This window comes from Salmo salar, chromosome ssa11 (genome assembly GCF_905237065.1).
Source record: "Salmo salar chromosome ssa11, Ssal_v3.1, whole genome shotgun sequence".
NCBI lineage: Eukaryota > Metazoa > Chordata > Actinopteri > Salmoniformes > Salmonidae > Salmo > Salmo salar.
This window is the reverse complement of record NC_059452.1, coordinates 83,454,637-83,482,098: the sequence shown is the minus strand read 5'-3', so window position 1 is coordinate 83,482,098 and position 27,462 is coordinate 83,454,637. Positions and strand designations below refer to the sequence as shown.

The 27,462-nt window shown below is 44.0% G+C and overlaps 1 protein-coding gene across 1 annotated transcript in view; it reads right to left on the bottom strand.

Annotated features, from left to right (window-relative positions):
* Nucleotides 1–273: 273 nt before the first annotated feature.
* Nucleotides 274–27,462, bottom strand: part of LOC106563260 (nuclear pore complex protein Nup214) — a 51,969-nt gene continuing 24,780 nt past the window's right edge. Inside the window, 13 exon segments of the mRNA XM_014128682.2 lie at nucleotides 274–1,302; nucleotides 3,060–3,093; nucleotides 6,345–6,499; nucleotides 9,170–9,341; nucleotides 10,794–10,961; nucleotides 13,366–13,546; nucleotides 13,820–13,887; nucleotides 21,493–22,219; nucleotides 22,222–23,018; nucleotides 23,583–23,632; nucleotides 23,758–23,860; nucleotides 24,137–24,209; nucleotides 24,808–24,886. Of these exon segments, the coding sequence (XP_013984157.2) occupies nucleotides 1,257–1,302; nucleotides 3,060–3,093; nucleotides 6,345–6,499; nucleotides 9,170–9,341; nucleotides 10,794–10,961; nucleotides 13,366–13,546; nucleotides 13,820–13,887; nucleotides 21,493–22,219; nucleotides 22,222–23,018; nucleotides 23,583–23,632; nucleotides 23,758–23,860; nucleotides 24,137–24,209; nucleotides 24,808–24,886 (2,653 nt within the window). The 3' untranslated portion in view covers nucleotides 274–1,256.

Sequence of the window (27,462 nt, the reverse complement as noted above, 5' to 3'; positions counted from 1 at the left end):
CGGGAGTCCCATAGGGCAGGGCACAATTGGCCCAGTGTCGTCCGGGTAAGGGGAGGATGTGGCCGGGGTAGGCCGTCATTGTAAATAAGAATTTGTTCTTAACTGACTTGCCAAGTTAAATAAAAAATAAATATAACAGACAAAGGCAATAGGAAAATAGCCAGAGGCTGTCATCATTAAAACAACAAAAGGCGATCAATTAGTGCTCATCTTCAGTGCGTTGTCAAAGAGAGAAGAGACTACATTAGACTACAAAAGAGACTACATTAGATACAGATTTGAGAATTGCCAAGTTTATTTCCCATTTTCCATGTATAAAATATACATATTTATAAGAATAGGGGGTACCAGCAGTAGGCATTATAAAAAGCAAAATATTTTCTCATATTGCAGTTCATTGTACGCAATCAACAGTTGATACTTCTATCAACGACCTGCCTAAGTCTTGCCTGGAGTCAGTAAATGATGAATTATTGTTGCGGAGGATGGTATTTTCTACTCCATTTAGTGAGACAAGACAAGTTTTGAGAAACATTAAGAACTTGATTCTTATCAGAACTACTAATGCTTGGAATATAAGATATCTTAAAACTTCAATTGAAAGTTTAGAACTTTCCCAGATTCAAAATGTGAGAACGAGGCCAAATTATGAACTGCAGAATTATTTTATAGAGGAAAACAATGTTCATATGGATGAACAAATCTATTATAGCGTTACAGCCAATGGTGGATGGCAATGAAGACATCGGCACAGTATTCTATTTCATATGAATACAGGTGTTGCACAGGTGAAGTAAAGTGAATGGATTATTAATAAGTAACTAAATATTCCAATGAAGTTTATAATAAATGTATTAATGGGATTATGACAAAAACCTACATTAGGTGCCCTTGACGTTTTTGCACAGTGGATGATCAATTTATGTGATAAATAATTACTGTTCTGATTTGAAAAATACACACAAATGTAAATTCATTCATCCAAATACACATTCCACATGGTAGTCACCACTGATGTACTTGACGTAAGACTATTACGATGGTCTATAAGGTCAGTCTACATACTTTACAACTAGTTTGGACTGTCTCACCTCAACCCCCCTTCCTTCCACCCCCAACATGCGCACCCTTCCTCCCCCTTCTCCCTTTAGGTGTCGTCTACTCAAAGAGCTTGATTGCAGAGAGCAGTGTTGCTGGTCACACACACCAGGGGTGCACTTGCCCGGGGCGGAGGGGGGGGGGGGGGTCAACAAAAACTAGCTTCTCCAACCCGGACCGGCTCCAAACGTTTGAGAAGATGATCTGAAGAAAAAACAAAAAACAATGAAGACAGAAACAAAACAAAAAAAACAAAATTCTGCTTGGAAAGTTAGCTACCTTATTATGTGATGGTTTGGACTTTTCCCCCTAGGCCCTGCCTTGCCCTGACTGATGATTATGAGGAATACTACTGCTGTCTGACAGTACTGTGAGGGATGTACGTACTGTATACACAGGGACATACAACATATATGAGGGAGTCCTGGAGGGAACACGATACACATAAACACATTGCACACTAAAAAGGGAAGATGAAGGCGTAAATGGATGGGTGGAACAGAGAAGGAGAGAGAGAGGGTTGAGATAGGCGGGCGGGGGGGGGGGAGAACTGAGGGAGGTGGAGAGAAGAAAGAAGGAATGGGACTAGAAGGAGGAGAGGAAGAGTGATGAGAGGGACTTGAGATCTGTCCAGGTAGTCAGAGTCATACTAGGATGCAGCTACATGAAGAGTGGCATCAGTTTTTATGGGACGGAGGAGGGGATGAAATTAACTTCATTTAAGAACTACATATAGCTGCAGTTATGTACTGTAAATTCTGTCTACATGAAAACACTGCCTCATGAAAATGTATTCAGAATGACATCAAGACTTGTTTTTTTTTTTTAAACGCAACGCTTGCTTGTGTCAAAGAGTATTAATATAAACCATGTTTCTTTAAGCATACATTCTAGTTGCATCAAATGAAACTAAAACATACACAGAGGATCCATCTGAGAGCACTTGGCAGCATTTTGCTCTCATCAACAATTATAAAATGGGTACGATGAGGGGATGAGGAAGAAGAGAGGAGAGTGAGTGAGAAGGAGAATTAGGAAGAAGGGGGGGTGAGGGAGGGAGCAAGGTCGGAAATGGGGGGGTTAAAGGAGGGACGAGGAAGAGAAAGCAAGCAATAGAAGACAAGAACAGGGAGAAGAGGAGGGGAGAGGGTGAAGCGGAATGGAGGGAGACAGAGGAGCTTATCTAACAGCGTGTGAATGACTCTGAGCTGGGCCGTGTCGCCACACTCTCCTGAGCACTTCAGATCGCATTCCACTGCAATGCACCCTGGGGGATACACAGGGGCCATGTGACACAGCAGCACAATGAGAGGAGGCACGGGAGAGTGGGAGGAGGAAAAGGAGGGCATAGACAAAAGGAGGGAGAGAGGGAGGGAGGAGGCAGGATGGGAGAGAGAGAGAGAGAGAGAGAGAGAGAGAGAGAGAGAGAGAGAGGGAGGGGGCAGAAAGGGAGGGAGGGAGAGCGAGGGAGGAGGCAGGAGGGGAGAGAGAGAGAGGGAGTGAGGAGGCAGGATGGGAGACAGAGGGAGGGAGGAGGGGAGAGAGGGAGGGAGGGCAGAGAAAGAAAGGAGGGAGGAGGCAGGATATAAAGAAAGGAGGGAGAAAGGGAAGAGGTAGAGGTAGGACAGCAAAAATGGGGAAGCGGCTCGAGTAGACGAGTGTCTGGGGTGAGGCCTCGAGGGTGAGGAGATCAGTGGTGTTAGAGATGAGAATGGTGAGGGTCGAATAAGGTACAGGAGGGCCAAAGGGGGGAAGGAGGGATGATATATTAGGGCAGCTTGTTATGAATTCGTGCTGCCCATCAGATTCTTATAAGTGGGCTGTGGTCACACTTTTCCTTCACACACTACTGCCAGAGACACAAGCGAGTGCGTGTAGGGAGGGTTCAAACACTCAACATATAAATGTATACAGACACCAAAACACCCATCCACACACACACAAAGATGAGTGATACTTACTGATTTGATCCAAAACCGCCAGCAGACCCGAAGCCTGCAACAAAAAAATACACACAAAAAAACAAAACACACTTAATCTAGATCAAACTCATTTTGCCCCAGGGGCACTGAAAATTGATTAGATTTCCTTGTCGTCAAAATGTGCAAAAATTGTTTGGTATTTTCAGTGCTCTCTGACTGTCTAGCTTTCATTTCTGTGATTATTAGCCAGATGGACACAGTCAAGAAACTGTATGAATGTAGGTTCAGTATCATTTCTACAGTTTCAATTTGGTTTTAGTCATTTTAAATTATATTGAGTTGCCCGCCCCCCCAGATGTTTGACACCCTTGATCTAGATAGAACTTTCAGTAGAGACTATTTAAAATTACTCTGTAAAATGTTGACTGAATAACAGGGAGAGAAACCCCAGGTGAGTTACTACTACTTCCACCTTATTACCTCTGTTCCAGAGCCAGTCAACCACTTGGGTGCCAACACAAACCATAATAATGTGCTAGCTTATCTAGTTCCTCTAGACCTAACAGGATTTGAAATAGGCCCTAATCTATGGATTTCACATGATTGGGAATACAGATATGCATCTGTAGTTTAGACATACCTACTCATTCAATGATTTATATTTTTAATATTTTCTACATTGTAGAATAATAGTTGAGATTGTTCAAAGCAGCCACCCTTTGCCTTCTTGGCATTCACTCAACCAGCTTCATGCGGTAGTCACCTAGAATGCATTTCAATTAACAGGTGTACCTTGTTAAAAGTTATTTGTGGAATTTCTTTCCTTCTTAATGTGTTTGAGCCAATCAGTTGGGTTGTGACAAAGTAGGTGTGGTATACAGAAGATAGCACTATTTGGTAAAAGACCAAGTCCATATTATGGCAAGAACTGCTCAAATAAGCAAAAAGAAACAACCGTTCATCATTGCTTTAAGACATGAAGGTCAGTCAATAGGGAACATTTCAAGAACTTTGAAAGTGTCTTCAAGTGCGGTCACAAAAACTATCAAGCGCTATGATGAAATTGTCTCTCATGAGGACCGTCACAGGAAAGGAAGACCCAGAGTTACCTCTGCTGCAGAGGATAAGTTCATTAGAGTTACCAGCCTCAGAAATTGCAGCCCAAATAAATGCTTCACAGAGTTCAAGTAACAGACATCTCAACAGCAACTGTTCAGAGGAGACTACGTGAATCAGGCCTTCATGGTCAAATTGCTGTAAAGAAACCACTACTAAAAGAAGAAGAGACTTGCTTTGGCCAAGAAACACGAGGAATGGACATTAGACCGGTGGAAATCTGTCCTTTGGTCTGATGAGTCCAACTTTGAGATTTTTGGTTCCAACCACCGTGTCTTTATGAGACGCAGAGTAGGTGAACGGATGATCTCCACATGTGTAGTTCCCACGTGAAGCATGGAGGAGGAAGTGTGATGGTGTGGGGGTGCTTTGCTGGTGACACGGTCTGTGATTACCACAGTGTTCTGCAGCAATACACCATCCCATCTGGTTTGCGCTGAGTGGGACTATCATTTGTTTTCCAACAGGACAATGACCCAAAACACACCTCCAGGCTGTGTAAGGGCTATTTGATCAAGAAGGAGAGTGATGGTAGTGCCGCATCAGATGACCTGGCCTCCACAATCACCTGACTTCAACCCAATTGAGATGGTTTGGGATGAGTTGGACCACAGAGTGAAGGAAAAGCAGCCAACAAGTGCTCAGCAAATGTGGGAACTCCTTCAAGACTGGTTGAGAGAATACCAAGAGTGTTCAAAGCAGTCATCAAGGCAAAGGGTGGCTACTTTGAAGACTCTAAAATCTAAAATATATTTTGATTTGTTTAACACTTTTTTGGTTACTACATGATTCCATATGTATTATTTCATAGTTTTGAGGTCTTCACTATTATTCTACAATTTAGAAAATAGTAAAAATAAAGAAAAACCCTTGAACGAGTAGGTGTCCAAACCTTTGACTGGTACTCTATCTTACAAAGAAATGGGCCTCATAACAGGCCTCAGGACCTCATCACGGTACCTCTGCATTTAAATTGCAACCAATAAAATGCAATTGTGTTCGTTGTCCATAGATTATGCCTGCCCATACCATAACTCCACCATGGGGCATTCTGTTCACAACATTGACATCAGCAAACCGCTCACCCACACAAAACCATACATGTGGCCCGCGGTTGTGAGGCCGGTTGGACATACTGCCAAATTCTCTAAAACAACATTGGAGGAGGCTTATGGTAGAGAATTCTCTTGCAACAGTTCTGGTGGACATTCCTGCAGTCAGCAATCCAATTGCACGCTCCCTCAAAACGTGAAACATCTGTGACATTGTGTTGTGTGACAAAACTGCACATTTTAGAGTGGCCTTTTATTGCCCCTGCACCTGTGTAATGATCATGCTGTTTAATCATCTTCTTGAACATTTCTGGGATCTTTTATTTCAGGCTCATGAAACATGGGACCAACATTTTACATGTTGCGTTTATATTTTTGTTCAGAGTAAGATGCTGAAAGAGTTCTTCCCACCCTCCTCTTCCCATCTTGAGAAAACTGTGCCATATACAAACAAAAAAGATAACTTGCATGGCGGCATGTGACCGTAGTAGGAATGTGGGTTAATAGGAAGCCACTAGTGGGATTCCACCATCCCCACGGCTAGCCAAGCCTAGAATTAACCTAGCACTGCATCTTGTGGCCCTGATGTACTGCATAGCAGACAGAGTGCTGGGGGATATCATTAGCCACTAGCCTAAATGACTGCTATTTAAACAGTCACTAATGGGCTTAGTTAACCAGGGGCGGCAGGTGGTTAGAGTGGTTGGACTAGTAACCGAAAGGTTGCTGGATCGAATCCCAGAGCTGACAATGTAAAAATCTGTCGTTCTGCCCCTGAACAAGGCAGTTAAACCCACTGTTCCCCGGTAGGCCGTCATTGTAAATAAGAATTTGTTCTTAACTGACTTGCCTAGTTAAGTAAAGGTTACATTAAAACAACTTCAGGGGAATAGGGGAAGGGACTCACTGGCAAGGCTTCAAACGAGGACCTTGTTTATGTGTTCCTTATTAGCGTGGCTGGGGGAGTGGGGAGGAGACTGCAGGGGCAGTAATGACTAAGCCGGGGGTTGGACTCCTTTCATACTGTTGGTACAGTTCAGTCACAAGAATAGGGAGGGGAGGGAAGGGAAATTGTCAATTAAGGCTTGGATAATCTAGAGCAGCGTTCCCATGCAATGATCTGAAAGAACTGAATGGGTGAGATATTACGACTCACCTCCTCCTCCCTGCTGTCCGAACCCAGAGAAGCCGCTGGGCTGAGGAGCTCCGAACCCTGACCCCTGCTGCTGCTGGGCCAGATTACCAAATGATGGGGCACTCTGGTTGGCCAGAGCACCAAACGACGGTGTGCTTTGTTGAGTGGAAGCAAAGCTGTGAAGGAAGAGAAACGCACATAAAAGATTAAAAACATTAAAAGACTGTATATTCAATATTACAGTCTAACAAGCCTAATCAACATTTCATGAGGCTGTGTTGAATAACCATTGGTACAATGGTACGTTATTGACGCACTGGTCCGTTTACATCCACTTTATAATACTCTATGTCAGTCCTGACACCATACAGTCAGAGGAAGAATTACTATGCTCTGTACTCCTTAACTCGCTCTCCCTCCAGTCTGTAGACTGTTTAGTACAGCTAGTCTAGCACACTACCCCAGTCCCTCTACTCTGTTCCCATTACCATTCTAACCCAGAGAGGAGAGGTAACCTAAAATATGCAGAGGAACAGCCTTGCCTGAAATAATATCAGAGCCCTTTACATCAAAGCATATTGCAATAAGCCTTGATTTAAATTACAATGGAATAAGTAGCTAATGCTCCCACAACTCTTCCCCTACTGATCTGGGATCTGTGTGTGGAAGCTGCGACACAGTCAGGGAGCAGAGTGTGTTTGATGTTTTATTGAGTTTAAATGTGTTGTAGAACAGTGTGAGGGGAAGCTACTTCTGACAGAGGCTTCAGGTGCCCTGAGCGAGACAGACAAGACCAGTGCCAGTCACACAACCGAACCAGGATTATTTGACTAGAGTCATCAAACATCAGCAGAGAGATGAGGGGATGAGGATGAGTGAAGGACAGATATACTATACTATGTGCATGTGTAATAAGTGTGTTGCAGTGGTCAGAGAGGAGACGGAGAGAGAGGGAAAGAGGAAAAATAGACAGACGAATAAAGACATGAAAGAAGAGAGTGAGAATATAGAGGGAAAGCAAGAGAGGGTTAGAGAATAGTCCGGGCCGTCCAGCCAGCTCAGTTGCTCTGCTGGTTTTAATCTTGGAGGCAGCATGGGTAGACCCCTGGACAGAAATAAAGGCTGACCTCTGACCCTAATACAGGAGCCAATCTCTTGCTGGTCAGCCCGCCCACCTCAACCGCCCTTGGGTCAATCGCCTCATCTCTCTGTACGGCCCACTGCTAAATTGAGGAGCCACTTTAAAAAGACAGGGAGGGTGACATTTACTGGTTGTAGGGAGTAATGAGGTACTGTATCATTGAACCATCTTTCAAGAAATATTTGCAGGGTTTGGAAAACAACGAAACTAGGACAGGCATTCGTAAACAACTTTATTAATATTTATCCTTATAAACAAGACGATGGGGTGATTTATAAAAAAAGAAGTAAGTGTGACTGAATGGAGGAAGGGAATGAATGAAAACACCAAGCCACTGGGCCTGCTGCCATCTGACAGCCCAATAGGATGAAACCCTGACAACTTAAATAGAGAAAGGAGTGAGAGAATGGGAGAAGAATAAGAAAAACAGAGAGATGAGTTCACGCACGGCAAGGCTAGCTCCCATCTCCCTGCAGCCAATAGGACCCGAGGCAGAGGGTGTAAAGCGTGTGTGTGTGAGTGTGTAGAGGGCGTGGTAGAGAATTGAGGGGTGGGGGTTTAGTTGGCAATTCCCTCTAGAAGACCTGTGCCTAATACAACAACCCCAGGGGGGAGAGAGAGAGAGAGGGAGGCTAGAGAGAAGAAGGGAACTAGCCCATCTTAATCTGCTGGCGGTATGACCTCAGAGTGGGATTATCTGGAATAATCTAGCTCTGCATGCCTCCGTGGTTTGGGGCTTGGCAGAGGTGCCCAACGCCTCAGCAGGCCTGCACGTGCCAGGGGCCTGCTCCAGGGGGAGAGGGGGACTGCTCCAGGGGGAGAGGGAGCTGAGCGGGAGGCGATGGAGGAATAATCCCATTTTCTCCCATAATTGTACAATGAGGGTTGATGTTAAATTCAGAACAAAGGTTGACTCTGCAGGAGGTCTGGGTGGTTATAGCTGACTGATAAACAAATACCAGAAATACAAAAATACTTGACGTAAATGCAGTAAGTAAATCTTCAATACTCAACTATTGTGGACTTTTCTAAATTAAATGTCAAACTCATTAACGTGTGCCAGTGTAGCCGAGCAGGGTTTAGGGTATTATGCCCAAATTTAGAAAGGAGGTTGGGGGTTAGCAAGGTATTATTTAATTATCAGTAAGTAAATAATACAAAATCCATGTGTTAAAATGTATGTGTTAATGTGTTAATATGAAAACAGTGGCTAGGAGGTGTCAGTGTGCTCTCAGTTGGAATGGCTAAAGCCCCTTGTCCCTATATTGCTTTCCTTTAATTTGTCAAACTTTTTCCATATTTATTTTTTATTTATTTAACCTTTATTTAACTAGGCAAGTCAGTTGAGAACAAATTCATATTTACAATGATGGCCTAGGAACAGTGGGTTAACTGCCTTGTTCAGGTGCAGAACGACAGATTTTTACCTTGTCAGCTCGGGGATTCGAAATAGCAACCTTACGGTTACTGTCCCAACATTCTAACCTCTAGGCTACCTGCCGCCCCTATACATAATATACATAACAAAACCAAGACAATAACCAATATACAGCAATAAATGCATAAAAACTTTGCAAGACATTCTACAGCCTTTATGGTCAGTATTATCAAGAATATTGAGCTCTTCTACACTGTCATTTTAGAATAATACAAAACATCTCACTCTGCATATCCAATAAATGTCTAAGAGGGGTGTCTCTCTTACCCGAATCCTCCCACGTTGGCGGCTGCCGTGCCCTCTCCAAACACCTTGCTGGCTGAGGAGCCCATGGGACTGCTGAAGGATGGGGCCGAGCCAAACGCTGCTGACCCCCCAAACGCTGGGGAGCCCCCGAAAGCGGGGGGGCTACCGAACACAGGGGCGCTCCCAAAACCACCTGAAGGGGTACAGATAGAGGGGTGTGAGGAAGAGTAAGTTGGCTGACTTTGCTTTGATAACAATATGTGAGAGGGACAGTTACATGAATAAAGCTGACACGTATATGAGCAATATTCTTGAATTCGTTGAGATGGGCGGGCAGGACAGAATGTCTCAGGGGACACTTACCACAGTCTAATACTAACCATACATAAGTAAATACTTCAAAAATAGAAGCAAACACAGGCAATGTTTATATTCTTCCTCAACTTTGATGGATGTGTATGTCACACCTGCTGTTGCCCTGAAACTAATAGCCCCAACATGATTAATAAAGTTTTTATTGTATTATGGTCTGCTCTACAACACCTCCATTTCTGTTCAGGGACAACAGCTCTCACGCACGCATGCACGCACACAGCATTGGGGTTATGAGGGCTTGATGGGAATCAATTTCCAACCACACACTCTGGGATGAAAAGAGAGGGGATCACTGAAATAACAGCCTGGCTACGAGCACGGCCCAGTGAATAATTGATTGGGCTAATGTAATGGGATTACATTCCTTGGACCCTGACCAGTGATAGTAGCTATAGAAGTGACAGCAGTACCAAAAACCCCAGGTTCCGTATTAATAAAGCGTCTCAGAGTACAAGTGCTGATCTAGGATCAGGTAATGAATAAGAGGGATGACCTGATCCTTGATCAGCACTCCTATTCTTAGATGCGTTGTGAATATGACCAGAAGAGTTTAGGGGTAGATGCTACCGCTATATAGCTATCTGAGTAAAATGCCAAGACAAAACTGCGGTGGTGTTAAAAATATGCGATATTTTTTGCTAAATTGAGGAAATATAACTGCGTTGACTAAATTGATTGATGCTTTGACTTCTTTAGCCAAGTAGATGCCAATATCTGTTTATCTGTAGCTCGGAAAGATGCTACATTGTGGAATGTAGCCTAACCATGATCCACTAGTGCTGTACTGGCAGAGAGAGAGAGATAATGGAGGGGATAGTGATGGGGAATGCGTTCACAGAGGGTAGAAAGTATTGTAAAGAGACCGCTGCGCCACTCGGGAGGCCCAAGGCACTGCATCGTAGTGCTAGAAGCGTAACTACAGACCCGGGTTCGAACCCGGACTGTGTCGCAGCCGGCCGCAACCCGAGACCCATGAGGCGGCGCACAATTGGCCCAGCATCGTCCAGGTCAGGGGAGGGTTTGGCCGGCCGGGATGTCCTTGTCCCATCGTGCTCTAGCGCCTCCTGGTGGCTGGCCGGGCGCATGCACGCTGACTTCGGTTAAGCGGGCAGTGTGTCAAGAAGCAGTGCGGCTAACAACAGAAGGGTTATTTGTAACATTGTTGGATAACACTTTTGAACATATACAGTACACCACCATGGACACAAAAGTCTGGAGTTGACAGAGCTGGGTGACTTGTCACTTGTTTTGGGGTGAGGGTGTAGCCTACCTGTTTGTTTGGTGGGGGTGGAGAAGGAGCCGAACCCCTGAGCGGCCACGCTCCCCCCTCCCGTGCTGAAGGTTCCACTAGCTGTCTGCTCCCCCCCTCCGAATGTTGACGCTGGGGAGCCAAAGCCAAAGGTTTTGGCTCCGCTGTTCCCAAACAGGGTAGTTCCTCCTGTAGGACAAACAGAGGTTAACAGTGGATTTATAGCAGTGCTAAACTGAAATAGGTGCCTGTACTCATTTTGAGTGCTGGGACTGTTCATATTTAGGTGCAATAGTTTTGAGCTAATATTCTATAAGAGGTGCAGGAACTCAAGCAGCAGAACATTTGAAGGGCCGGTACTCAGTTCCAGTTAACGTATAGTTAAGTCAACAGCCTTAGTGTTTCCAAAAGATAGAGAAAAACAAGAGTTTCTACACAAAAGTAAACCAACCATATATTTCCCAGAGTTAGTTTTGAAGACGTAAAATCATCCCAAAAGATTTCTAGACAGAGCGCCACTGAGCTAAGCATCCTGCTTAAGCAATGCTATGGGAAACCCTTGACAGCTTCACAGAGCTCTCTTTTCTGCCCACGATTCCTTACTCAGACACATCTACTCAGCTCTCTTTCTCCATCCATCTCCCTCCAAGCTCATTAGATGTTCATCTCTAGAATGTGGTGGAATATTGTTTCGGGTTGTCATGAGAACACACTTTCCGGTTGACCCAGGTCTCCCTCTGTCTTTTGATTTTCACAGTGCAGTGCGTCTCACTTTTAAATGGCTGGGAAGTCGGCCTCTTCATCTGACCTGTGATCAGTTGCAACCTCACAGCCCACTGGTCACTTTCTGTTCCGACTGCACTGGCAGATGTGGCCCCCATGTCAACGCTGCCAATGTTTCAAGACTCATTTAAATCTTTCCTCTCTTTTTGATAGCGAGACACTGGAGATGTTTAAAAGCCTAATTTCCGATCGTTAAATTCTAGTTTTCGAATTAAGGTTTCTAGCAATGTTCATTTCACACATCTTTTCCAAGTCCCAGACATCATATATCAAATCAGCATAGAGAGTCCAGACTATTCTAGGAGTCCAGACTACTTCTAGGAGCCATTTTCATACTTCTTTTGCACAATGCTTTCACCATAATGGTAATACTATGCATGGAAAGTACTTGTGTGTAAATGACACGCAACACTGAAATCTTATTTGAGATGCAATTTAGCACTTCACGCTCCAACAATTTGCAACATAGTAACTTGAAAGCAAACAACTTGAGAAAATAAAAGAATCACCTTTCAAATGAAAATGGATTCTCCTGTGGCTGGGTGGTCACATAGACAAGTTACCTGACTGACTACCAGATAAAGGGGGTCACTTTTCATCAGAGACAAGGAGGGAGGAAATGGATATGTGGCTGAATGGTATTAGGTGTGTGTGGAAGACATTAGGACGGACAGTTGATGTATTACGCAGCATGGCACAACGCCTACTGTCAGTTAAGAGCTACTCAAGGAAAATAGAAATTTGCAGTGCTCTTCCCAAGGGTGATTGTCCAAGAAGCAATGGAATTGAGGAATTTGACGAAAAGCGAATGGTCTGCATGCAGCAAAGACATGGGTAAAAATGTGGGTAAGAATATGTTCAGGGAAAATGTCATAAAAAGCAATACATGAGTGCCATAGCATGACATATCTCTCATAAGAATCAAAGCCGTGGGCAAACAAGGGATATAGTATACTATCACATAGTCCCTATGAAATGGGTCATACATATTCACATAGCCATAATCAGAATACTGCACCATTTCAATTCGGAACAAAAGAGGGCATAGGAGCACAGTATGGGGGTGGCTCAAGTGGACATTTCTACTCATCAAACCTACATGTACAGTACCACAGTGAAATATAGCTTAGAAGAAAAGTAGACTAATGATTTCATTAACATCGTTTAACACAAATGAATCACGTTCCACCTCAAGGTCTCAAAGGTAGGGAAAATATGAGCATATTTGCATTCATCTACAGAACAAACATGGATGATTCGATGCAGTTTGTGTGCATTAGAGGAATAAGAAAACATACAGAAACAAGCCTATTTGCCATGGAAAACTATGCCAGTCTGTTGAGCAGTAACATAAGACCGGGAGCTATAGAGGATGGTGCAGACTCATGTTGTGTCATAGATAGGACAGCACAGATACATACGCTGTCAGTGCCTCCAGCAACAGGCTAAATCACTGCTCTGCTTATGAGATTAAGACTCGCAGCATAATGCTGAGGAAAATCGATTTACGTGAGGCTGTGTTTAGAAACAAAAAATATGATTATATTCGCTACCTCCCCCCACATGAAAACATCGGTCTTGATAACATTAATGCAAAAATATTTGAGCTATAATTTTAAGAACTCTGGTAATTTGCATTGTGTTGCTTGCAGTGGACTTTATCATCCTGTGCAAGAGGGATGTCAATCAAAGGGTCCCCCCTGCTGATGATAACTGCACCCGTCCGTCTTAAAATTGAACAGAAAGTTTAAATCTAAGATCAGTCATCCTTTCTGCTACAACCCTTCTCGGCCCCTGTGGGTTCTCCCACCTGTCTGGTTGGGCTGTCCGAAGCCCCCGGTGGCAGCGGCAGTGCCAAAAGGGTTCTTGTTGGCGGCGTCCTCACTGGGTTTGCCCCCCAGGCCACTGAAGAAGCCTCCCCCTGCCTGCTGGGAGCCTGCAGCCGGGGCAGAGCCAGATCCAAACAGACCCCCACCGCTGGATGGCTGCTGCTGGGTAGGATAGGGGGGAGGGGTGCACAGCCACGGTCACAACAAGGTCACAATGATCAGTGTTGGTTATGCAGTAATAAGTACATATGAGCCTCCCTGATGAGTTCTGTCCATGATTCTTACCCAAATGCAATAATACATCTAATGTGTATGTGAGTGGTGCGGCGTGTGCACATTTGAAGAGGGGCATTTGGGAGTCTTTCCCTGAAGTGTTACATATCAAAATGGTAGGATGGTTGTCTATTTGTACACACTGTCAAATGTGAATGTTACCTGTCCAAAGACACTCCCAGTACTGGGCTGTTGACCGAACACTGAGGTAGCGGAGGAACTTCCGAAAGCTGGGAGGGAAGAGGACAGAAAATAATAAGTAGCACATAAAATACATTAAGCAGGCTCTGTACTACCAATACAACCATGCAAACTATCACAATTTGTCCTTTAGACGTGCAGTCATTTAAGGTTAGCGATGATGTCAGTGGTAGGAAATCAGAACTGTGTGTGTGTGTGTACGCTGACAGTGCAGTCGTTTTATGGATGGTCTCGTTCCAGCAGCATTAGACTTTGGCGACAGAACTATTTTCTTTGCAGGTTATAGATGACTGAGGCTGGAAGACAGTGGAGCAGAAAAATACAAATCCCCACATTTATCTCTGACACAATGCCACCATGTACACTGGATATGTATGCAGTGTGATCAGCCCCCTGACAAACTCTAGATGGATGCGTACATGCTGTGTGTGTGGCAGAGCGTAAGCTGTGTGTGTGGGCGTGCCTGCGTGTGTGACAAAGCCAGCCATACAAATTAATGCTGGGACTGCCTTTAGTCTGGACCTGGGACTTGGCAATAACTCACTCATTCATGACACCCACCTTATCATTTACTGTGGCTTGAATTAGTCCATGTGGTGACTTTGTTTGAGAACAAGTTTAGGGCGTAGATTAAATGCTTCTGACTGTGTATGCAAATTTTCTATAAAAGAAACAGTAGCTGACTGATCGATTGTTTGGTTGATAGGCTGTTGGTCGATCGAGAATATTTTAGTTGAGCAGTTGCAACAACAAAAATGTATTGCACATGTCTTGATTGATGCCTGTCTGAGTGGGCTAATCCATTGTGGAGAACGCAGGGATGGCACACCAGTATCACCAGTAGTACATGTACTGTTAATTCCCATCATTTATCATCTACAATGTTTGGTTACAGTCATTTCTGTTAATGCATTCAATATAGGCATTCAATATTACAATATTTTACAGTTCTCATTGTCGGAGTGGACACGTTGTTTGCAGAGCACACAACCTAGGTTACACTTGTGAGAAACAAGTTTTGGTTTATGTCATTCCATTTACGAGTTGTCCATTTTGTATGGAGGGCTCCTGTCAATGTTGAGTAAGGACACGGACCTGATTACACAAAAGTAGGCTTTGGCTACCTGGCCTGCGTGTAAACGTAGGCTTATAAATGTGTCCATTTGGGGATCTGATAGCATTTCAGATTTTCTTAACTCACCACCACTAATGAGCTGTGGAGCATCAAATGAATTTTTTCTTCACCGTAAACAGCAAGTAAACTCAGTCTATTTTTACATCCATTGAGAATGCCAATAGTTCCTCAATGTAGCCTATTTGAAAAATCTTTCCAGCTCTCCCTTTCGAAAAAAGTGGGGGAAAAATGTCATGCTCCAAACCGGTGGAAACGTCTTAAAATAGGCATACCTGATTACTTATCCCTTAAGCAAATAGACTACAGCTGTGTCTGTTCTGGAGCTTACTGGCCTGGGAAACTGAGGGTCCTTAATATTTTATACAATGTTGCAAGTTTGTTAGTGCAAGCTTCAGGCTGGACCAAGTTGATACAATTTCTGAAGTTCCTGGTAGACAGGCCATGAATAGCCAATGTCATTTATTTTTATCAGGATATTTCCTACCTGCAGGCTGCAATGTTTTTATTTGTTGTCTTCAGTTTGGCTATTTTTACATAGTTGGCAACGGCAATAGAAGTAACTTTTAGATTTGTATAATTTTCATTTAGATATCATTTTTATTAATCACATGACAATGATTTTGATATACGAAGACTTTATTATCAAATAAATTGAACTGTTCCACAAGAATGTGCATATGAAAATCGTAACTGGCACACAGATCGGTAGAAATGGTAAGATAAATTGGCACTCCAAATGGAAAAAGGTTACTGACCCCTGGTGTAGCCTATTACCGGCAACTTCTAGAGCGAGTGGCAGACTGTGCGAAGGCTAGCAGCAGAGGGAGGAGGAGATTTGGGAACATATTTTTTTTCTTTTGGTTAGGCTATCTTGATCTCTGGCTCCCTCGAGTCATTTGTGTGTTAAGTATTTAATCACAGTGTGCTTAAAGCATCAGACAAGCGCAGTAGCCTACATATAGTTGATTTTATTAAATCACATAAGGTGTGTCTATATATGGGAAAAATATATATATATATTAAATTCTGACAAGTCGATTGGTCGAAAGAAGTGACAAGTCTTTTTTTTCTCTCTCCGGGGACAGCCCTAAGGAACAGTCAACATTCATTTTTATTAACGAATACATTCACGAATGTTCATGTGCAGTTTGCGGACGACGGACGTGCAACGAAATAAAATGTAACAGCAGCCCTTTTGCTAGTTCAAATTGCTATGCTGACAATATACTGCCTGAAATAGCCAGCCGTGAAGGGGACAGAAATAATACATGGGAATGCATAACACATAGAGACTCAATAGGAATTCAAGGGCCATTTATAGTGTAACACCTGTTGCTGTCCTGGCGTTACTAGCTAGTTGGCTATTGTAGCTATAAGACTGGTTGCTGTCACCTCAGACCTGCACAAAGACATTTAGAAACAAACATGACCCTGGCTATTAACACTCCCTTAGATACCTCTAACTGCCCTCTCTACCAAACTGCTAATAGAGTTAAGAGAAATCGCCCCTGGGCTTACAGAGCAAAGTCAAAGTCTCTCCGATTTCTTCCATGTCTATGATGTAAAATCGAGCTTTCTTATTAGACAAGTTCAGGCAGTGCCTCCTCTGTTTCAAGACAGATTTAATGTAGTCTGGTCTTTGGCTATAACATCTTAATCAAGCTCTGTTAAGAGCGACATCGACCAGGCCTGTTCTGATGCAGGGTAAGTAGGCCTAATTCATGTTTAACCTGCTGTGGGGCTCCGCAGATAAATGACTGACCAAGGCCTGCTCTCAACACATATTGCCTATCTAATACAGTAACGACTGACAAAGGCAGCGGCAGTGGTACACACCATGCGCACCAGTGAGCTCAATTAACCCCCATCACAACCTCCTCCGTTACAGATAACTAGTTCAGATTTCCTGTTCACCTCATCACTTTGACAGCGTGACTAACCCTGCTTCCACAAGTCTTGTGTAGTTAGACGGTGGGGCATTAAACATTCAATTCTTTGTGTAATTAAAATGAAAAAGTAATCCCAACGTGGCTTTGAAGTGTAAGCCCATCTCCACATGCATATGGCCAGACAGACACATTGTCACTATTATATAACGTTAGGACAGTCAGAACCGAGACATTGCTTCAGTAACTGCTGAGTTGTTGTGACACAGACAGGTCAACTGTCTTCCTGGGGCCCAGCCCCTCTTAGCACGGGTGGGAATTCAGAGAATTCCTGGGAATAGGGCAACTCCCGCCTCAACATTACTTCACCAACCAAGTTCTTTTTTTTACGTGGTGCCATAATAATGGCTTAATTAAAGTGGAACTGACAGTGTTTTAACTACTTTGCAATTATGAAACAGAATCATAGCAGTAAAAAATATCAAATTCCCAGTTTATGCTACAAAACCAATGTTACAAGAGGTTTTAAAAACAGGTTCGATTTGATTCAACATTCCATGACATACAGTAAGGCACTGTTGGCAGAATAAATGGATACAGTTCAATGAATGATTAATATAATTTACCAATACATTTTTTTGGTAGTCCAAGGCTGGGAATGTCAATACAATCAAACTAGCAAGGGCAATGATCACAAGTCAGTCATAATGTGGCAAATAGGCTAGCGTATCTATTTATGTAGCATGCTCAAAACACAGAGCCTAATGTTTGCTAGATAGCTAGCTAGGAGGATGACATTTCATTGGAGTGGGTGAGTGACTTTTTCCACTCATATTGTTTTTCGGTGGCTACACAGCTAGAGATGCAGGTGTCATTTGGTTAGCTAGCAAGAAATGTGAATCGCTTTGCTAGCTAGCTATGCTGTACAACTGTTATCCAGTTAGCATATCTCCTGCGTTTCCAAATTCACTTGATCTACTCCGATTTCAGAGCACTCATCTGAGTGTGCAGAATAACTGATGAACATACAAACGTGCAACACCCGCTGAGTATGACCAGTGTCAGTAAACGTAGGCAAAAAAAGTAAGTTAGCCAAGAACGCTATAGATAATCAGCTCTGCTGGGGCGAGTAAAACGGTCAGAGTGAGGTGTCCTTTTTGTGTCTGGAAGTAGCTAGCTAGCAAGTTCGACAACTTTAGCCAGTTAGCGTGCGTGCTTGGTTGGGACAAATATGCTTTGGCAGGCAAGCTGCAGAAGGACAAACAGGCTACCCATCTTTTATCAGTGAAATTCTGATGGCCAACAAGCTGAAAAAGTGTGAAAGGGTTTATCGAATGTTCCCTCGTTAGATTTTAGCTCATCTCGCTCTGACTAGCATTAGTTGTTGATCTTATTGTTGATGTGCATAACTGAGGGAGAGAAAGCCTACCTTTTCATGGTTGTTTGATCAATAGGACTGTAAAGTTCCAAAATGTAAGAGAACTCGTGATATTTACATTTTTGAAAAAATCCATTCAGGTGTATTTTGTGTATTTTGGTGAATGCGTTTTAATGATCTAAAGTCGCCAGTTGCTATTGCCTGTAAACACACAGTACAGTTCAAAGTGAATGATGGCAGGCCCGTGTGGCAAATGGGTTATTTCTATAAAGGCCTACTGAAGCGCGGATTGGCTATGGCACACCGGTCTCCATAGATTCCGGTCCTGGAGGAGAGATGTTTTTATTAGGTATTATTTCCTGCAGTGTCTATTAATTGTCCAAAGGCAAGGCTGCTTTCCCACTCTATATTGCAATAGAATATTCACAAATGCCTTAGTATACATAATTCCCAAACATTCTAAACGTGAAAATGACCATATTTAAGTGCTCGTTTGTCAGAAAATGTAAAGAAACGGTGTTATATTCTTCATGGGGGTGTATATGAACAGATTATAATAAGATTTAATGTTGCTAAAATGCTATCGTTTGCATAATCAAACAAAACATTGAATCTTCTGTACCAGTAACGTCAACATTTTAAACAGTAACTCTTTGGTTCTTTAAAAACCTGTAGTATGTAAAATATGGCTATATTTTGGAAAATAAATAAATGTGACTCTGGATATAAACAATGTTTGTTTCCAAAATTAGTGCCGTTTTCCTAAATAAGTAAAATTTGCATTATTTTTGTTTTCCTTGTCACGATACTAACGACTATCGAAATATAGTATCGTCCCGGCAATAAGTAGAGTGTTTACCTTATACTTGGGTTTACAGGGTCATGGTAGAGCTTACCCCTAGAAGTAAAGATCAGAGATCAGCTAACCACCATCCTCAACCCTAATCACATCGGTACCAGGTGAAACAAAACTGACCCTATACCAGTGGACAATGCCAACTTCCTCCAGCATGGTGGTTCAAAGAGGCCTATGACCCATGGACACATGGAGGAGTATGGTCTGCCAGCCAATACCAGCAGATCCTAACAGGCCCTGATGGATGGATGGGATTGGATAAGACCATCAGAGAGTAGTGGCCTTCTCTCTAAGCTCCATTATCCTAATGGTGTGATAAATACCCATCCTAATGATGCTGCTCAGTCCCACAGAGGGAAAACAACTACATTAATTTAAGCACTTTGGCAGCAGCTCTGACTGGATGAGTAACTGAGGTAACTGCCTTTGTCAAGGATGCCCCATTGCTTCGTTCCCTACATACTGTGCCTTTGGAAAGTAATCAGACACCTTGACTTTTTACAGATTTTGTTACATTACAGCCTTATTCTAAAACGGCAATAAAAATTCCTCAGAAATCAATCAAAAATACAGCATAATGACAAAGCGAAAAACAGGTTTTTAGAAATGTTTGCATATTTATTGAAAATAAAAAACAGAAATACCTTATTTACATAACTATTCAGCCTTTGCTATGACACTCGAAATTGAGCTCACGTACATCCTGTTTCCATTGATCATCCTTGAGATGTTTCTACAACTTGGAGTCCACCTGTGGTAAATTCAATTAATTGGACATGATTTGGAAAGGCACACACCTGTCTATATTAGGTCCCACAGTTGACAGTGCATGCCCATGAGGTTGAATAAATTGTCCATAGAGCTCCGAGACAGGATTGTGTCGATGCACAGATCTGGGGAAGGGTACCAAAAGCAATACTGCAGCATTGAAGGTTCCCAATAACACAGTGGCCTCCATCATTCTTAAATGGAAGATGATTGGAACCACCAAGACTCTTCCTAGAGCTGGCCGCCCAGCCAAAACTGAGCAATCAGGGGAGAAGGGCCTTGGTCAGCGAGGTGACCAAGAACCTGATTGTCACTCTGACAGAGCTCTAAACTCTTCTGTGGAGATGGAAGAACCTTCCAGAAGGACAACCATCTCTGCAGCACTCCACCAATCAGGCCTTTATGGTAGAGTGGCCAGACGGAAGCCACTCCTCAGTAAAAGGCACATGACAGGCCGCTTGGAGTTTGCCAAAAAGGCACCTAAAGACTCTCAGACCATGAGAAACAAGATTATCTGGTCTGATGAAACCAAGATGAAACTCTTTGGCCTGAATGTCAAGTCTGCAGGAAACCTGGCATAATCACTACGGTGAAGCATGGCGGTGGCACTATCATGCGGTGGGGATATTTTTCAGCGGCAGGGACTGGGAGACTAGTCAGGATCGAAAGAAAGATGAACGGCGCAAAGTATAGAGAGATCCTTGATGAAAACCTGCTCCAGAGCACTCAGGACTTCAGAAGGTTCACCTTCCAACAGGACAACGACCCTAAACACACAGCCAAGACAATGCAGGAGTGGCTTTGGAACAAGTCTCAATGTCCTTTAGCTGTGCACCGACGCTCCCCATCCAACATGACAGAGCTTGAGAGGATCTGCAGAGAAGAATGGGAGAAACTGCCCAAACAGGTGTGCTAAGCTTGTAGCATCATACCCAAGAAGACTCAATGCTGTAATCTCTGTCAAAGGTGTTTCAACAAATTAGAGTAAAGGGTCTGAATACTTACGTAAATATGATGACTTTTTTATTTGAATAACCAAGCAAACATTTTGAAAACCTGTTTTCGCTTTGTCATTATGGGGTATTGTGTGTAGATTGATGAGGAAAAATCCATATTTAATACATTTTAGAATAAGGCTGTAACTTCAAATGTGTAAAAAGTCAAGTGCTCTGAATACTTTCCGAAGGCACTGTATGCTGCAATTGTATAGGTCAACATACCATGGCTGAAATAATACCAGCTTAGTAGTCCTAAATATGGATATTGGAGATCAATCAAACTCAACTAGAATCTGGTAATCCAATCCATAAACATTTAAGGTATCATCTGATTCCTAAAGAGATTGTACATCCAGTCAATAAAACAGATTGGCAGCTTGAGTGGCCGTCTGTGTAAATGCTAGAGGCTTAAACCAACTTAATAGTGTCATGGTGATGTCCAAGGGATGCTCTTCCAATAAGACCACTGTCCTGAGCTGTCTGCCACTTATAAAATACATAACATTACATTGACGATTCATTTCCAGTTTTGTGATATGGAATGCAGAGGACTAACAGCTACTTCGTATTAGTGCATTTTCACAAACATGTGACATATCACAGATACACTCACCTGCAGGCTGTCCAAAGCTGAAGCCAGTAGAGGATGTGGTGGTGGTGTTGCTTCCAAACACAGAGCCTTGTCCAAACCCAGCACTCTGCTGCCCGAAGGCCGGGGTTGCGCTCGGCTGCCCAAACAGGCCCGTGCCCGTACTGCCGGCCGTACTGGCACTGGGGGTGCCAAAAGAAAAACTGCTGGCATTGCTGGCACTGGGGGCTCCAAACAGACCACCTCCACTAGCAGCGGTACTAGCAGCTGCAGCAGTGGTGGCTGCTGCAGGCTGTCCAAATCCAGGGCTGGCCCCGAACGCAGACTGGCCAAAACCGAAGCCACCGGCTGCGTTAGCAACAGGCTGTCCGAACCCGCCAACTGTCTGCCCGAATACAGGTTTTCCAAAGCCAGCCCCTGCACCTGCAGGTGGAGCACCAAAGCCGGTGGAACTAAAGCCGCCGGCAGCCGCTGGAGCAGGCTGTCCGAAAACTGAGCCTGTGGCCAGGGCTGCGGTGTTGGAGTCAGTAGGGGTGGTGGTGGTGGTGGCGGCGGGGGCTGCGGTGTTTATGACCGTCGTAAGACTGGTGACAGCTATAGTGGTGCTATCTGTGGTGATGGCCGGTGGCTGGGTGAAGATGGAGCCAGGTTTGTCAGAGCTGGGGGCCGGGTAGGCTGGTGGTGGGGCCTCCGGGGTAGGGGTGATAGTGGGTGGTGGGGCCTCGGGGCAGGGTCTGGGGTAGTGCTGGGGGCTGCCTGGGCTGGTGGGCTGGTAGAGGCAGGGGGGACAGGAGTGGTGGAGGCAATGGGGGGAGCTGGGGAGGGGGCCGAGGCAGGGGGAGTTGGGGCTTTTTCAGGGATGGTAGGGGAGGGGATGACTGAGGACACTGGGGAGGTAGTAACCTCAGGCTCAGCAACAGCGGGGCTGGGCTGTGAGGGAACAGGCTCTGGGGGTGGAGTGGGGTCTGATGGGGGGGTGGGGGCTTTGGGGGGCTCTTTCTCCAAGGTGGGGGACGGGGAAGAGAGAGGTGTAGCTAGGAGGCTGCTGAAGGAGGTGGCTGCTGACGTGGAGAACGCAGGCTTGGTGATCGACAGGGCTGCCGGTTCGGGAGGCTTGAATGCAGTCTTGGATAAGTCTGTCACGGTAGAATCCGCCTCACCAAACGCAGCCTCAGCTGGCTTCCCTTGCTGGAGGGTCGACCCGAAACTAAACTGGGCCGTCCCCGTGCCTAAACCTAGCCCCATTCCATTGTCCGGCTGGCCAAAGCTAAACGCGGCCGCTGAGGGCTTCTCTTCGTCCCCCTGGCCCACGCGTAGATCCGAGAAACTCCCCAGGGTCTCTCCTCCGACCACCTTGGGTGCCTGGCTGAAGGTGGGGGTGGGCCTTACAGGCTCCCCTGACATGCTGGGAGGAGGGGAGCTGGTGCTCCCCAGGGCGGGGGAGGTGGATTTTGGGATGAAGGAGAAGGGTTCCTCCCCGGCAGAGGAGCTGAACATCATCTTGCCGGTGGCGCCAGCGCTGCCAAAGAAGAATTTACTTGCGTCCTTCACTGGGAGGAAGAAACATGGACAGCAGATTTACAAACTATGCCAGACATTGAAACACTTTGAACAACTAGATTTAATACATGACTACCGTAAAACTTAAATTAAACGCCGAGTCTCAAATAGCCGCCTGTCCTTTTTGATAGCCGGGCAACCGCACACGTTTAAGTAAATACTCGCCTGTGTCAAATAAATGGCGGGTCTAAATTAATTGCTTACGAGGTTTAATGCTTTATTTGTTAATTGATTTAAATTATGTAAGTGAATGCTGGAATTAAACAATTAACTATGCAAATGAGAAAAAGCTGTGTGCATTAAAGAAATAGACATCTGGCTCAAATAGAAAGGGAAAGGGGAATACCTAGTACAACCGAATGCATTCAACTTAAATGTGTCTTCCGCCTGTCTCTAATGCACCCGTCTTCAGTAATTTAAGAAAATAAACACCCGGGCTATTAACTGAAGTTACTGTAATTCATTGATATGGTATTCAATGAACTATTGCACTGACTTTACTGTCTAATGACACCAATGAGTGGCATATATGGCTGTACATTTGAGAGAGGTACCTGGTGGAGCTCCTTGGGACACAGAGGAGACACTGAAGCCCCCGGCAGACCTGTCCGAAAGCATCATAAAGTATGAGAAAACACAGTCAGCCATAGCTAAAAAAAACATTCCTGTTTTCTGATCAAGGTCCGACATGAAGTTTCCCTCTCTGACCCCTGACCCCCAGTGACTCACGCTGTGGTAAAGGAGGAGAAGGCTTTGCTGCTCTGCTCCCCTAGTGACGGGGCTGAGCTGGAGGAGGCCAGGGCAACTAGGGCGTCAGGTCTAGGGGGTCCGCCTGGGATAGGGACAGGAGGAGATGGCATTAAAATAAGCATGACAAAAGAGTTCTAACACACCTTATACTAAGAGCTAATAAAACATGTAATAATGAATGTAATCAAACGGATGTAATGTATGAATGGTTCACCCAGAAATTGTGTAGATTTGTAGTATATAAAAACACCAGAAAAAAACATTACCTGGGAAAAATACATCAACAGTAGGTGGAAGGCATTTTCCAATGCGTCTTGATATGATGAGCATCTAAAACATCTCATCTTTATGTACTTACCAAACACAAAACCCTGGGGGGAAGCTGAGCGGATACTCTCAGCAGACACCTTCAGTATGCCTTGAGTAGAATTCTGAGGAGAAAAACAACAGAAGGAAAGTTTATACATCTCTCATTGCCATGGCTTCAAGAATAACTACACCCAAAGTAAGAGGGTGTTTTAGAGAACCTAACAATCAATGTTCATGTTCATCTTAAGTCAAAGCTAAATGTAATTTAGTTCATCTCACTACTCAGACTTTGGATTCTGTTTATTGCAAAACAGTGTTTTAGTGTTCGTATACGCAGTGTTTTCTGTGAGTGTTTCTGTGTGTAGGTTTATGAGTCATGCATCCCATGAACTTGAACCTGGTTCGGACTGAGGTGTGATGTGTGAGAGAGTTCCCCTGTATGAATCAGTTCCCACCCAGTCACCACTTGTATCACTCCTCCGCCGGCACATGGGAGAAACCTGGGGCATTTCACAGCCCTGTCATAATGACCTTCCACTCTATCCTGTAACATCGCAGGCCAGCGGTGAGCCAAGTACACTGGAACTCCAGGAACTACACGGAGTTGCTGAGTTCTTAGAGATGGGGTGTACAAGAGATATTCAGCCTCTGATTGCGGAAAGCACACAGATGAAACGCCTTGACAGTTGGGAGGATGTCAGATGGACTCTTCATACTCACTCGTTTGGCCTGGTTGGTGTTGGCTACCGTCGCCAAAACCTGCTGAACAACCTGACCGACCGGGGCTGGGACTGACGAGCTGAGAGGGGAAAGAAAATAATTGTGAGCAACGAGCTGGATTTACACAGCACATCACATTTTAAATGTTGCCTAATTTCTCTTCTCCACACCATCTCATCAGGATTTGCTTTCTGAAAATAAGTGAATGCAAGTCAGTCATGAGGAGACATGCACATATCTACAAATGAGGTATGATAACAATTCACGCCACGTTGATTAATTGCGGTGTCTGTGCGCATTAGAACTTTGTATCAGCCTATAATTTACTGCCCCATCTGCAAATACGTGGCATAATCCAAGGCTAATGTCATCCCAGATAAAAGCTAGGGCCATGCACAATACCTACAGTAGTGAATAGAACACAGAAAACAAAAGCCATGGAGAACTGCACTGCCTCACTAATTATTCTCTAGCATCAACCCTATAACTACTGCCACAGACAGACCACAGCCAACTGAACCATACTGACGTGGATAGACACATTACAGGCCCAGTGTTGTGACTGAGACTGACTGGCTGGGGAGTGCATCTCTAAAATAAGCCCCCTATCTGACGGTTTGGCTGGGGTGGACTCGTTATTGTGAGCAGGGCTAATTTGGAAAATGGCCCCAGGGGGAGTCCTGCCTAAAATGTATTCAACCTCAACACAACAGTGGAACGAGGCCTGGCCCAGCAGAAAGTGAGAGAGGTCCATTAATTACATCATCTCAGAGCGATAGAGATGGCGAGAAAGAGGGAGCGGAAAGGGGTGGATATCAGGACTGAGCGATTAGTGGTTTTTGAGGCCTGGTCTGTTCGATTATTAAAAAATAAATCACTGTTTCTGATTTCAATTATTTTTCTTAAACATTAACATATTCAATTGCCAAAACATTGAAAATGTTCCACATCGAGAAATAGGAAATTAATGTTAAATAAAAAAATATTTCAGTTGTGTATATTACTTAGTTTAATTTGATGACTTTATAAAACTTTTAATTCCTTAAATTCATCATTTCATCTCTGCTTAGGCAGTAGCAGCCAGCCAACCAACGATCTAACGTTATCTCTGTTCTCCCCATACTGTACTGTCTTTAATCAATCTATTTAGCTAGGCTAGCCTGCCTAAATATGTTGCAGAGCTGTCGGATGAAATAATTTAACTTGTAGATAAGACATACTTTCACGAACTTTATCCCTTTCTCTCGTTGTGTTCATCCCTCTCTCATGCAGTGGCGTATGCGGTCTGTGTGTATCTAACCTAAAGTAGCAAGTGTAAAAGTGTATCCATCTGTGTCATAGACGGAAAAGAACAGGCACAATGGATTGTGGTCATTGTAGACAATTACCAGGTTTCTGTGCGAACTAGTTTGAATATTTTCTTACTGAAAACTACAACTTCCTTCAGCCCAGTGTCCCATATAGTTCTAGACTTCAACTCTCTCGTGAATGATTTGATTTCCCTCTGGAGAAACGGTGTGAATGAACCGACATCGGGCAATTACTTGTTTAATAACCCCCACAAAATAATGACAATTTGGTTAATCGTTCAGCACTAGTGTAGATGGAAAGAGAAAAATATTGGGAGAAGGCAGAGAGAAAATGAAAGACAGTGAGCGACTGGGAGAGAGAGATGGAAGAACCAAAGATGGAGGGAGGGGACAGAGAGGGAGCTGTTTGATTGAGAGAATGGGAGAGGCTGAAAAAAAAAGAGTGATAAAAAGGGAGATTGGGGCAGTGAGTGCTGTGAGGGATGAAAGAGAGGGAGAGACAGTTGGGAGAGGAGAGAAATGAGAGGAGAGATGCACTCAGATTGTTAGCCTATGCTGGCAGTGAATCAGATGCGATGGAGGCAGTGACCTTCTATCTAGCTGGGGTCTATTTATCTCGGCTGAGGGCCACATACACAAACAAGGGCTGATGGCTCGTGTGATGGACTCACCTCGACTGTGCCATGACTCTACATCAGAGATACTGTATATCAGCCTGACTAGGGGCATAGCTCATCTCCCGCTCTAGTGGAGATATGCCAGGGAGTGTGTTATAAGAGTGTGTGTGTGCTTCATATAAGGTTGGTGGGTAGTGAAATGGAATGTGTACGCTTTATTACTATGAAATTATTGACGGGGCACCAAATAGTTACAATTATAACTAAGATTAAGTTACAATTCTGAAGGCAATTATGTTCTTAAAATGACAAGGAAATGCAAGACGGTAGATATTTTACAAAAATAACCAGGGTAAAGCAATGAATGTGCAGGATGAATGAATAATGGATATTGTGATGGCAAAATGATGTACTAATGTGATAAGCTACAGAATCAGAGTCGTAAACAGGGAATAGGGATTAGAGGGCCTAAAATCAAACAAAGTTATTCCAGAATGAAACAGGGTAGGCAGGGATTATAGGAGAAATATAGATAGTAATGACAAAAGTAACGGATACAGGTTACACACTCACATTCAAATCAGGGAAAAGATAGGTGAGATCGAGCTGGTTACTCATTCAAGGGTTTTTCTTTATTTTTACTATTTTCTACATTGTAGAATAATAGTGAAGACATCAAAACTAGGGGAGAAAAAAAAAACTTCAACAAATCAAAATATATTTCAATA